Genomic DNA, 13,655 nt, shown 5'->3' with positions numbered 1-13,655 from the left:
ATGCGAGGGGGAGGGCGGTCTCCAGAGCATCTTCTCCTTGTTCTTGGGTGCGCTGGCGGGTTCTGACTAGCATGAAAATTCGTAGCGACAAGCTGTGTCGCACAGGGGGAAATCGATCAGACACACACAAGGAGAACCCAGTGTAGATTCGGGACAGCAATCCAACTTCATTTCTCAGATCAATCGTCCGCCATCTCAGCGGCGGTGACAGCAAGCTGGGAGAGGAGGACAGCCTGGAAAAGGAGGCTGTGAGCAGCGAGTGGGTGGTGGCAGTGGTGTCCGGGGTGGCACAGAGGAGGGGGCAGCTGGCCCTGGATATGGCTGGCTGCCGTGGTCCTCATTGCGGATGCTGAATGCTGAGGTGGGGTGGTCTTGGGCTGGGCAGGAAGGTGGTGGTCCTTTGGGTGGGATGGTGGTCCTGCAGCCAAGCGCGCTGGTGGGGTGCACCGTCCAGTCCTGTCACCCTCCCAGCCAAGACTTGTGCCATTTGTCACCTTGCGTGTGACCGTCTTTGGGCTGTCAGTCTGTGAGCAGCCACCGCTGGCATGGGGAGAGGGTGCAGGGAGAGGGGTGCAGCGGGACGGGGGGTTGCGGTCCCCTCTCCTGCGGGCACCGGGGCTTAGCGGGCGGCTTGACGTCAGGAGGCAGAGGCAGGGAGGATTTGTGAAGTAATGTAATTGAACATGTGCAGATAATTATGTCTCATTACATAAGCCCGTTGCAAAAACGGCGCTTGGAAATGCCACATGAAAGACCCTATCGTTCCGCATTAATTTCTCCGTGCGCTGAATTTATTCCCTTTCTGGCTTTTTAATACTTGGAGAGTAAATGAATTGCAGGCTGATCATGATAAGAGATGATACTTTTGTACAAATTAAAATACCCCCAAGGAAAGAGGCTGAGCTGATTATGGTTACAGTTGGCTTGGAAAATAACAGTGGGCTGGGTTAAGCCAAAATTTGGGGGGGAGGTTTGCTGCCGGGCTTTACAAGGCAGGGAGGGGGTGATGGGGGAGAGAAGAAAGAGGTAGTGGGAACTCAAAAGCCGAATAGGACGAGGAGGGCTGGGCTGGTATTTCTGGCTGTGGTACTGGGAGAACCAGTGTTACCACGAGCAGCCCTGGGAACTGGTGAGCTGAGAGCGGCAGGGGCTCAGTGGTCCCCCCCATGTGTCGCAAATGGGGAGCTGGGATGGTGGCATCTGATGGCTGCTCAGGCTGGTTTTCTAGGAGGGCAGGAGCACAAATTGGCCCAAATTGGATGTTGTTCAGAGAGGGGCAGGGTGGCAAGTGGGCAAAGGGACCCCCTGAGTTTGGGGGTGATGCCTCGTTTCCACATAAAGCTGTGGTAGGCATGGGGAGCAAGGCAGGGAGTCCAGAGCTGAGCAGATAGTTTAGGAAGCATCTTCTGGGTTGTCTCTCTGTCCCCAAATGTTTTGCTTCCCCTGTATCCAGGCAGCAAGCTCCTCCCTATAGCTTTTATTGTCACTTAATGTCTTCCTGTCCAGCTAGGTCCCTTGACAGACCTCTGTTTGTCCACCCCCAAAGTATGGCTGCCCTCCACGGAGCATCGGTCCTGGGCAAGGTCCTGGGGAGCTGCTCAGTGCAGGCAGGGTGGCTGTCTCATAGCAGGCAGGGCTTCCCTGCCTCTCCCCTGAACCCTTTAACGCCAAGGATGGGCAGCAGGATGCGGAGGAAAGCTGCTAGTGACACAGAAAGCTGCCGTCCCCACGTCACCCGAGCATCCCCGTGAGCTGCTGGAAGGAGATGAGCCGAAACCTAGTCAAGAGCCCTGTCACAAAGATGTCTGCACGAGGCTGAGGTTAAGTCATCCCCGGAGCCCGTCAGGGCTGGGAAGTCAGCGGCAGGTTGCCCAGCTCCACCGCTGCAAACCTTGGCAGGGGAGACAACGCTTGGGGTTTGCCTGCCTTGATGGAGGATGAATTTTAAATGCATGTAAGTCATGACAGCTGAGGAGAGGAATCTGCACAAAGCCCAGTCCCCTCCGTGGCTCTGCTGCTCGATGGCTGACAGACCGCTCTGCGGGGCAGAAAGGGCTGGAGTCGGTTCTGCATCGTTAGCAGGATAACGGGCAATGTCCCAGCCATCGCGATTTCCCTGACCTGCAGTGATGGCTGAGGCAGAGCGACAACAGCCGCCTTCTCCTCCGCAGGTGGAGACGGCGTTGGGCAGCACCGGTTCTGGCAAGAGATGGGGATGCTCTTGGTGATGGAGGGGTGGTAGAGGCAGGAGCCGTCTTGAGGATACCCGGCCTTGGGTAGCACTAAGAAGAAGGAGGGACCCCCCACACCTAAAGGGAGTGATCCAGCCCTTTGGGGGACTGATCCAGCCCCTTTTTGCAAGCTTTGAGGTTGAGGGGTTTTGTACCATTAAGTGAGAGATGTTAAGTGTCTGGTCCCTCTGTACAGTGCTTGTTTGTGGGGGTCCACGTGTGTACCCGACTGGACGTCCCCAGGGGTTCAGGGGTTCAGAGCATTTAGATGTCCAGGTTCTGATGGGTTCCAGTAGAAGTTGGATCTTTATTGCCATAATGCTCTGGAGGGTCCCAACCCAAAACATCGCCCTTCCTGCCGCTGCCCTGTGGCTGTAAATCCACAAAGTGTTTTAGTTCCCCCATCTGCTAATGAATGAATGAGCTATAGTCATCTTAAAGAAAAACTCTTTCAGAAATTTATTTTGGGACTTTATTTAATTTAATTTGTAGATAATTTAAAAGTCTAAAATGAGAGGCTATTTTTAAAGTTCATCAGAGTGTGAGGTTTTTGATTTAAAACCACTGTTGTGCAGAGCTGTGCGTATTTACAGAGCAGTGTGTGACCATGATGGTGGTGGTCAGTGTCAGGTTGTGCCATGGAGTTTTGCATCCACTCTTGTCAGCGAGGATCACCGGGCACTGGTACCTGTGGGAGGTGAGACCTCCTCGCTTGTGCTGAGACCCTTTTCTCTAAGAATTCGAGCCTTGAAAAGAAAGTTGTTTCTCTGTTCCTCAGCAAGCTATGGTTCACCATCATGATCAAGCTACGGTTCGTGATCATGATCATGAGCTGGGATATGGAAGTTGGTCTGGCAGGGCTCGAGCGCCCAAGCTCCATCCATCAGGGATGCCTTGGTGTGTCCTGAAGACTGACGCTGTGACCCTTGGAAAGTGATGGCCAGACAAAGCTGGATTCTCTGGTGTGTAATAAGAGCTTCAGTGCATATCATAAGGAGACCCTGATATTAAAAGCTCAGAGGTCTGAACGTCTTTGAGGCTACTCCCCATCTGTCAGACTTGCTGATATCTGGTGTGTTTGGAGGCTGACCTGACACCCTGCCCCGGCCGGGACATGGATTTGACGTCAAGACAGCCTCCGTGTGAAGCAGAAGGTGCCTTTAAAAATTGGCAGAAAGTAATCTCCCAGCCCTAGGTAGGAGGCCCGGGCGGAGAGCCAACCAGACTTGCTGGAGGTGACAAAAATGCTGTGAGACCTGTGGAAACGGGCACCAAAACCAGTTGCTTCAGCATTCAATCACCGGGGCTCCACCACTTGGACAGCCACCAAGGCCTTGCCTGTGCTCTGGCACCAGAAGGTGACATAGGAAGAGATGTCCTGGAGACCATTGCTCTGTCTTTGGCTTCTCTCCCTCCTGAAGAAGTCACAGCTGTGTGCAGGGGCTCCTCACAGAGGGTCTGCGAGGAGCAGCGTCCTCAGAAGACTACTCCATCTTTGATGAAGATCCCAAGGGATTTACTGCAGTCAGATCCCAAGGGATCTCCTTGGTCAGAAAGAGGCAGGGCCAGCTGGGTGGAATCAGATGCATCCTGCACATGGCTCGGTCCATGCAGCAAGGGGGTGAACTCCAGGAAAGAAGGGATGAGTGTGAATGGTGCCTACATACCCTCTGCCTGGGGAAGGATCCGGCCTCTTCATGGACGGCGTGTCCCCATTCCAAAGGATGGCATCAAGATCATAAAAAGGCATGGCCAGCCTTGGGGCCTCCTTTCCATTGCTTGGCCCATAACTTGCAGCCTTCCACGCTGGGGGAGCAGGAGGGTGTGGGCTCTGTGGAGGGTGCCCCAATCCAGGTCAGCCTCTCCCCAACATCCTCTTGTCTTCCCGCTGCATGCCACCAAGGTGGTCACGGGCAGCACAAACTCCTGTCACGCATGAAGGCTGATTCCCAGTCTCGAGTGCAGTGGGGCTCCCCAGCATTTTGGGGGGGCAGGGTGCTAAACATCGAGGCACTACAGGTGCTGTCTGCAAGATGCTCTCACTCTCACTCCTTCCAACTGCGACTGGCACGCAAAAGCCTTGCTAAAAATAGTTGAGCACAATAGGGACAGAGCCCTGCTCCACACGGCCCCCTCTGCGCTCCCCCCTCCTGCTCGCTGTAATGACCCTGCAAACACTAAATGGCATCTGAGTGCATTAAGCAGCAAACTCTCCGGTGACATAGCAATTACGGCTCTGAAATAGATTTGGTGCGTCATGGAAGATAAGGGTTTTGAAAGTTTCTGTTGTGATTATAGCTTGTAACTCCAACAAATAACAGGCTTGGTAATAAGAGGCTGCCAGCACAGCTATTGTGGTTCTCTCTCACTGATGGCACGCAAATTGCTATTAATGTCCTAAGTGTACTTGAATATGCCAGTCTCAGGGCGGTGGAGTTGGCTCTGTGTCTCTCTTTACGCGGCCTGTCATTGTCGGGCTGATAATCTACAGTAATTGCTGCCTCTTGCAGCGGTCCAAGACGTGTAAGTGTGGATATTGCATCTCGGGGAGCGCAGGGACGGTGGGTTGGGGCCCGTGTGCGGGCAGAAGCTGGTGGGGGTGGTGGGCACGGCCAGTCCGGGGTCTCTGGAGGCGGGGGGCATGCAGGGCTGGTAATGTTCGTGCATAGTCTGGTTTCATGCTTGCACCCAAGGTGAAGTGGAATGGGATCTGCTAACCTGCTAGCAAGCTCAGGTCACAATTCCCGTCCTCCTTGCTGTTACCTGAACGCCTTTGCAAGGGAGCATGTTTGCATGCTCCCACATGTGCATGGAAGATCACACAAGCCCGTTGTGTGTGTGCACACCTCTGTCTTTTTTGCTTTCTGCGCGTCCCGCTGTGAGGTGCTTTCATCCCTCAAAACGTGGGTTTCCGCAGCTTGCTGTGCTCAGCTCTTTGCTCCCATCTCAGCTGTCTCTCGGGCAGGCAGGAGCTGGTCGGCAGCACGGACAGCCCACCGGCGAGTCCCGGATGGCTGCTCGGCGTCTCAGGGCAATGAGGCTTTCCCTACCCTTACCCCACTTCGAGGGTCTGCAGGGTCCTGGCTAGCAGGGCCAGTGATGGCCAGGAGGCAGCAGGACAGGCAGCCAGAGAGGGCAAAGCAGCCTGGGCACATCTAAAGTGGGACGGCGGCTGCTACCAACTTGAGCTCTGGCAGTGGTTGGGAAGGATTAATTAGCCAAGCACTGAATCAATGTCAGAGCAAGCAGAGGAGGTTGGGTGCGACATCTGCTCCTGTCTGAAGGGGGTGGCAGCCACAGAGGAGCAGCTTCTGTGTGCTGCCGGCTCCTGTCTGCAGCAGCCGGGACCCTCTGGTAGCTCTGCTCTCGAGAGGCTGGAGAATTTGGCTCTGTGTCTGTTTTTAGGAGAAGAAACAAGGTGTCCGCCATGCTTTGCTGTACGAACCCTCGGATGGGATATGGTGGTGGCACCTCTGTTACACTGTGGCTTGGGGAGCATGGAGGACCAGCCCCAGGGCAGCAGAAATTTGTGTTTTTACTGCAAAGCGAGGAGGGGAAGGCTCTTGCATTGGGAGCAGAGAGGTGGCTCAAATCCCCGAACGCAGCCTTCACAGTGGCGGGAGAGGTGTTTGGGCAACATGTCCCCCGCAGCAAGGCTTGGTGCTGATGGCTTCCCCCCACACAGGGACAGCGCAGCAGGAGGGGTGCCCGGAAAGGCAGCGAGGAGGGACATGGAGCTATGCTGGGGGACACGGCACAGCTCAGCGGTCCCTTGGGACCCATTGCTTGTGGTCACAGCACCTGGGTCCAGATAACGTCCCAGGATGGGGTTTTTGGAGTGAGGTGTTTGCTATTTTCCTCCTTCCATATGGGGAAGGGTCCTATTTGGGGGTAAAAAAAAAAAAACGAACTCAAACAACCAGAGCTCAGGTTTTCTACAGAAATAAGTATTTTTTAAGGGACAGAATTTCCATGAGCACTTCCACTTTATCAAAACCCCCTGTTTTTGACAAAAATGTTTCTGGCCCCATCCCACTGATGGAGCCCCGTGGCCTGCAGTGGGGTGGGAGAGCCAGAGGGGACATCTTTGCATCCTACATCAGCCCCTGCTGAGGGAGAAGCGGGGGGGTCTGAGGTGGATGTGTGGCTTGGGTAGGGCTGGGTGTGCTGTTGGGTGACGGATGTCTCCGTGTTTCCCTGCAGGCTAATGGAGGTTGGCAAGACGCTACTACCCCATCATCGGTGACCTCCCCCACAGAAGGCCCTGGCAGCGTTCACTCTGATACCTCCAACTGATCTCCCAGCAAATTGCATCCCTGGCTGAGCCGGCCCCGGCGGGGTTGGGAGGGGAGGGGGCCTCTCCTAACACCGCAGCAGTCAGACTGGAGGTGAACCCAATCAGCACACACAAGAAGACTCCTTCTCTTCTCTTCTCTTCGTCGGGATGCTTTTTTCAGCCAATCTGGACACTTCTTTATACTCTCTTCCCTTTCTTTTCTGGGTAGAAGCCGCTCTTCCCCTCCCTGCCACTGCCACAACACCACTCCCTTCCCCTCACCCCTTCCCACTGAAGGATGCGTCAACAGGTAGAAGGATTTTAAGGAGGAACAGCAAAAATCAACTGCCACCACACAAAACAACCCCAAAGCAGTGTACGACCTCATGCTGGGCATCTTTCTGAGGAGCCACAAACGTACCTCAGTCGCGTCTCGCTCCTTTACTAGCAGGCAGCCCCCCTCGCCGCCCCCGTCTCTCACGCTACCTCTCCATAGGGAAGCACCACCGCAGCCCTGCTGCCGCCTTGTCTCCACCGGCCCCGGCCGCAACCAGCGCATCGCCTCCCCGTGCCCAGCCCTGCCTCAGTGAGCTGTCCCTCAGGCACTGCCGGTGACGGGGCGGGTGGACGTAGCCCCCCGTGCACACAGGAGAAGGAGCCGGCGTGCTCTCCTTCGCTTCCAAAAGGTACCGGCCCATTCCCAGCCCCGGGAAACCAATGACTCTTCCTGGTCCCTGCCCTGCTCCGCTGCACATCCCAAAGCTGGATGAGCTGTGAAACCCCGCCATTCTCCCTGCCTGCTGTTAAAGGGGAGGAGAGGAGGGAAGGAAACGAGGCAGAGGTGGACAAGAAATGGCCATCGCTGATAATGAAGGCGCTGAGCACCTCCGTGGTGGTGTATGGGATCAGGCGTAGGTGATCGATGGGATCCTAGCAGTTTTCTCTCAGCACCCAGGGAGGCCAGCGGTGGAGTTTTTTCTGGCAAGGAGAGTGTCATGGGGTGTTGGCTCGTGTTTTCGGGAGCGTGCTGTGCTGCGGAAGAGGAGGAGGTGGGGTCCCCAATGCAGGCAGGACCCACAGAGGTTGGTGGCACCCGCTGCGTTCCCAAAGCCGTGGCAGGCAGGCAGCAAGGGACAGGCAGTGGGATCCCAGGGGCTGGATGTGGTGGGGTGTGCATGTCAGGTGCATTTGGTAATGGTTAATGCAACAGGTTTGCTTGAGGGTGAAGGCTCTGCAAGATGGGTGGATGCCCTGCTTGGGGATGTCTTTCAACTGACACTGCTGGGAGTGGCATCCCAAGTCGTGGGAGCACTCGTGGGGTTTCTGGTCCACTTTTTGGACAAGCGGTGATGGGTGGTAAGCAAGGCTTCATCTTGCTGAAACACCTCATGGGGCAGCTGACGCTGGGAGGACACGGCTTTTGTTGAAGAGTGGGGTGCGGAGGCACCGGTTTGCTCCAGGCAATGGGCTGAGCTTCGTGCCGGGGTGGTGGTTTTGGCCGCTGGTTGTTCCCGCGGGCACAAGGAGGCTGAGCCAGCCTGCAGCATGACCCTGGGTGTTGTGGGGACTGGTGTGGGTGCAGCATGTCTGGCACCTTGTGATGGCTCCAAATACCTCTTGGCCTCATCTCATGCTCTTCCACATCCGTGCCCTCCCTGCCTGCGCTGGTGCCAGCCATCTCAAGATGGGAACTGCCAGCACAGGGCAGTGTTAAGCAGGAACCATTTAAAATTAAAGCTCTGCCAGAAAAATTTCCACCTTTCTGCTGGAAAAAATAACGGTGGGTGGCCTGCAGGCCACAGCAGTGGTGTGCTCATGGCTCTGACGCACTGTCACCTTGCAGCGTGGGGCCAGCAGTGTGACTCGCCTGAAGTGGGTGAAGCCTGCCTTTCCCTGGGGAACAAGCCCAGAAGGCTCCAAAACATCCACTCTGAAATTTGTGACCTTCCCCCAAATATGAGAAGTCCCAATTCAGTGGATTTTTTTGTTTGTTTCAGAGCTGGTGGGATCAGAGTAGAACACAAAAGGTGGATGAGAAACAGCACAAGCTGCTCCTTGCTTAGTTCTTATGTCTCCAGCGGTGAGACCCTTTCTGCTCCTCCTTTTGCATCCGTGCCAGGGGACGGGGACCATGCTGCAGAGCGTGATGCGATGTGCGAGGTCTAGGGCTGCCTCCCAGCTGGGAACATGTTAAGAGCAACGAGAAGGTTGTTTCCCCGCAAGGATGGTTAGGAGGTGCTGCCCATCTTTCTGAGCCGTGCACCTTCCTGCTCTCCTCTTCCTGTGGCCTCCCCCAGTGCAGCCTTTTAACCATTTCCAGCTTATTTTACATGAAACCGTTCCAGCAAAGCATTTCAGGGACACGGGACTGGGTCAGGTCTGTTCTCCGGAGCGGCAGCAGTGCCATGCCTGCGGGAATGCCACTGTACCTCTTGGAAACCAACCGGGGATGAGCTGAAAGCACCCACTTACCGGAGCCGGCCCGTGCTGGGGCTGCCTTCCCCTGCCCTGCAACTGCTGCCCCTCCTGCCTGCACCCCTGTCCGCGGCACCCCTTGCCCGGGCAGGGCACTTGCTCCTCCACGGTACTTTGCAAATCACCTCCTGGGTTCCCTGGTTGGTCCCTCCGGTTCGCGCTGGCATAGCTGCTCGCTTGCCATTTTCTTTGCTTTTTTGCGGGGGGTGTGTTTCTCCTCCCCTTCCCCTCCCTCCCCCCAACCCCAAGTGTTGTGGGGTTTTTTTCTTCTTTTTTTTTTAATTATTTTTTTCTGCCCAGAAAAACCTGACTTCGATACCAAAAAACCAAAACAAAACAAAAAAACAAAAAACAAACAAAAAAACCTGCAGAAACTCAAAAAAAATAAAAACAAAAAAAAACCACAAAAAAAACTCGACGACTCTTTCAGCTTTATTAACATTTTCCATTGTTTCTTGCGATTTGTGTCTCGTTCTTTGTAGTATTGATGATAACGAACATTTGATAATGAATGTTCTTGTATATTCAGATAAAGGAGAAAAAAAAAAAACCAAAAACGCAGTCGGAATTTAATAGTGTTTATAATAAAAGAATAAAAAATGACCCTCTTAGCACGCAAAATTGAGCAGGGGGAAGGTCCCATCCCTGTTCTTTCTGTGGCAACAAGCGCTTCATTCCTGTATAGTTTATAACATCAAACTACCTACATTCATCTTCTTTTTTTTTTTCGTTTGTTTGTTTTTACCATGTTTTTTTTTTTCCCCATTTTCTCGCATTTGTGAATTAGTTCAAGAATGCTAGAAAAGTGTAGAGTTGTGCACACTCATTTCTTCTTACACAATGTTTAAAAAGTGACGGTAATTCATTTTGTAAAACTTTAAAAAGAAAAAAAAATGGTTGGAATAGTGAGCATTAATAGGTACAGTCTAACACTTTATGTTCTTAACGTTGAGACCCAGAAATTACCTTTTATTTTATTTTTTTGGCATTATTTGGGAGGGGAGGGGGGCCTTTGATGATGATGCTGAGTTTATTTTGACCTGTCCGAGACAACAGCCTTGCTGCTTCCCCTGCGCTTTTGAGCTGTGACCCAAGTGATGTGAAAAGTGATGGTGGTGTTTGGGGGGGAGGGGTCCCCACACATTTTGACGCCCAACCCCAGAAGATCCTTGGGTGGCTGCCCTGAGCCTGAGCAGGGGGATTACGTCTCCGGAGAGGGACGTAATCCCGAGGGGTTTTGGGGAGGAGATGCTGAGGGGTGGTGGGGAATCAGGTGCTGAGCCCCTGTGGATCTCCATGCCTGGGGGCGATGCTGAGCTGCCTAGAAGTGATGAAAGGGCATGAATCCTCCCCAAAATGCATAGGCAGTGGTGGGCTTCAAAGCCCTTAACGCTCTGCCCCGAATCCCAGTGGCACCCTTGCCCCGAGGGTTCACTGCAAGAGCCCTGGCTTGGAGGCACCCATCAGCCCAACCGCAGCTCTTGGCCCAAAAATGATGAGTTTGGAGCAAGGAAGGTGCCAACCTCATTTCAACCATGGGCCGTGGACCTTGTTGAGGATGGGGTCTCACAGCCTGGCCCCAAGTCCCGGCTGCACAGGGGCACTGGGAAGGATGAGGGACAAAGCATGGGACATGGCAGCCCCCCAGCCATGGTGGGACATGGCCAAAATGCCCTCAAATACAGCCCAAAATCTCGGTGGCTGCAGAGTGGGGTTCAAGGAGAAGCACTGAGGAAGACGCCGGTTGGCATCACTTTAGTTTTCTCTTAAAACAGTTTCCCTGCTCCACCCCCCCCTCCCAAAAAAACCTGAGCTTTCCACATCACTGAATGGTTTAGGGTTTGGGGTGTTATTTTTAATCCCAAGGTTTCCTGGAGTCATTTTGTTTTCATACACCTTTATTATTATTATTATTATTATTAAGACTATGTAAATCAGACGTTGCCTGGGGGGTTGGTTTTGTCGGTTTGCTTTTTTTGTTCTTGCAAAGCCCTTTCTATCCCTTGTAAAGATGATCCAGTTGTTCTGAGTTGCTTTTTCTTTTCTATTTTTTCCCCCCATCTTTTTTGTTCTCTTCCTAATGGATTCCAAATATTAAAAAAAAAAAAAAAAAAGAAAAACCCTAAAAAAAAAGACTCTCTGTTCCGACCTGGTTTTGAAACTTTAAGCTTTTCTGCTTCTGTAAAGAAAAAAAAGGCCTCTGTCTTTCTGATCCCAATTGAGACTTTTATGTTCTATGACGATACTAACAAGGTGTAGGTTTTACAGTTTCCTGATTTGTACTGGTAATGCATATTCCAAATAAATAGTTTCTTTTGTTGCAAAAAAAAAAAAAAAAACCAAAAAAAACTTAAACCAAACCTGGCGTATTTTTTGGGAGGAATAAGAGGAAAGCGAGATGCCCTGGGGGGTTCTCCCATGGGGATGCAGGGGGCAGGAAGGGTTTGGGGTGCAGCGGGGGGGGTGGTGGGGGAGCAAAGGCAATAGCCCAGCGCTCGGTCCTGCTCCTGGTGGTGGGAGCTTTGGAGCCGGAGGGATGTGATGCAGGGGTGATGCCCGATGCGCAGCATCCCCGCTGGTCCCAGCGCCTCCCCCATGCCTCAGTTTCCCTAGGAAGCAGGAGGTGGGTGCTCCTGGACGCACGGATTTGTCCATGCAAAAAGCATTTTCAATCTTTCATTTTCATTGCTTGTTCAGTGCTTTTTTTGGACCTTTTAGTGCACTTCTTTCCAAAAAAGCTAGAATGGGGATTTTCTTTATCACATCCAAGGGCTGGGGAGCAGGGGAAGAGTTGGTGGTTTCTTGTGTTTTCCTGGGGGTTTTAGTTTAAAAAAATAAAAAATTTGAAAAAGTTTATGAGCAAAAGGTAATTTTAAATTTAGAAATAATTTTCAATCTAAAAAATTGTGTGTCGGGCAAAAACCAGGACAGCTCTGCCACATGTTGGAGATGAAAAAAGGAGGCAGCTGCAGAGGGTGGCTGTGATTCCCTGGCTCCCAAGCTGGAGAAAGGTGAGCAGGATCCCTGCCACAAACCCCTCTGACACCCCACGGGGACCAAGGCAGAGGGAAAGAAGCCCCTCAGGGAGCCCCAGGGGAGCGGCACAAGGATACGGGAGCTCGCCTGGAGCTGCCGCCTGCACTCCCCCATGGATTTCTTGTCAATGATTATTCAATCTTCAGCCTGACCTTTCTCTTCTAAATAACACGGCAATATCAGCGCGGGCCAGCCTCCAGCTCCGGCTGCAAATTAACTGTATCGCTCTCCAGCAGGAAACCCAAGGAGCCCCCCCGGCCGCCACGCTGCCAGACTGCCCCAGGAATTATCTCCCTCCAACGATGCTCTCCTAATACCAGTTTAAATATCATCTTGCTCCCAGCTGTTTAATTCTAATAAATGTTCATCCCGGCTCCAAACGGAGAAATGCTAAGTCTCACCAGGCCCCGATGAGAAAATCGCCCCAAAAAGGCAGGTGGCAGGAGGTGATGCTGGGAGGAGGTGATGTGATGCTGTCAGGGCTGGGGGGTCCTGGCACACATCCTTTGGGTGCCGGGGTGGGTTTGAGCATGTCGCACCTCTCCCAGCTCAAGTCTTTCCCCCCCTGCAAAAAAAGAGATGATTTTAAGGTGGGAAAGGCACATGCAGCCTCCCAGAGCATTTGGGGGGGGTGGAGGCCCTGTGCTGGGTGCAGCATCCTCCCTCACTTGGTAGCTGCTTGTGGCTGAAAGAGAAAACAAATCGACGTGAACCAAACCGGATTGTTTGCATTTTCCTTGCTTACACCTCCTTCCCCCTCTCTGCATCCACACTTTTTCCTTCTGCTGGTGCTGCCCATCCTCTTCCCCCTGCCAGTCACTTATCAATGGGATTTTTTTTCCCCCTATTTCCCCCCGTTTGGGCAACAAAGCTTAGCCTTGGGCAAGAGCAAACTCTGAGGGCAGGCTCCTGCACTTTTTCCATTTCATGTTATAGTATTTTAGGCCAAAAAGTGGGGGGGGAAAAAAAAATACATGGCATGCACCGGGCCCCCCAGATGCCCACAGCAGAAATTGCAAAAGGCTTTTGGTGAGCAGAAACCTGCAGCTCGGTGACGTGCCAATGCCCCGGGACGTGCCAGGTCCCTCCCAGCTTCCTGGAGCATGTCCTGACCCATGCAATGCCTCTTGCAGCTTTTTCTCCCCGCAGGCAGCTGCCAGCATCTGTCCGGTCCCTGCCTGCCAGGTTGGGGACCCCCCCCGCCCTCCCTACCCACTCCCACCCATCCCCATGCCAGGAGCTCCAGCCAAGGGCCACCACTGGCCACCACAGGGGCAAACTGCCGGCGTGCAGGGGCTGGCGAAGAACACCCCAGTTATTAATAATCCTTCCAAACTAACGGAGGGGTTGGGAGGCATTAAAGTTATAGTTTGCAGTAAAGCCCCCGTCCGTTTGCTGGAGAGTTTAATATATGGCAGGAAGTTTCGCCTGTAAAAGGCGAGGGTTATGTTTTTCTCCAGTTCACCGGGAGTCTGTAACTTACGACCTCCATAAATGTGAGTGGGTCTCGCAAGTCAGCCCATCAGTCTTTGGAGTAATTCTGCTTTGTAGTAAAATATTTTACTGTGCCTTGGATGCAGGCAGCCCTCCACCACTACAGGGTGGGCAGGGGGGTGGTGGCCATCCCCGGATCCCTC

At 53.2% G+C, this 13,655-nt stretch overlaps 1 protein-coding gene across 5 annotated transcripts in view; it reads left to right on the top strand.

Moving 5' to 3' along the window:
* Positions 1-9,394, top strand: part of PBX1 (PBX homeobox 1) — a 135,444-nt gene extending 126,050 nt beyond the window's left edge. For all 5 annotated transcript variants that reach the window (XM_072868963.1, XM_072868960.1, XM_072868961.1 and 2 more), the window contains one exon: positions 6,435-9,394. Coding sequence is in view for 3 of the 5 variants with exons in the window: in XM_072868960.1 (XP_072725061.1) it covers positions 6,435-6,527 (93 nt within the window). In the remaining 2 variants the exon portion in view is untranslated. The remainder of the gene's footprint in view (positions 1-6,434) is intronic.
* Positions 9,395-13,655: the final 4,261 nt, after the last annotated feature.

This window comes from Ciconia boyciana, chromosome 7 (assembly GCF_034638445.1).
Source record: "Ciconia boyciana chromosome 7, ASM3463844v1, whole genome shotgun sequence".
Taxonomy (NCBI): domain Eukaryota; kingdom Metazoa; phylum Chordata; class Aves; order Ciconiiformes; family Ciconiidae; genus Ciconia; species Ciconia boyciana.
This window is presented reverse-complemented; position numbering and strand designations above follow the sequence as displayed.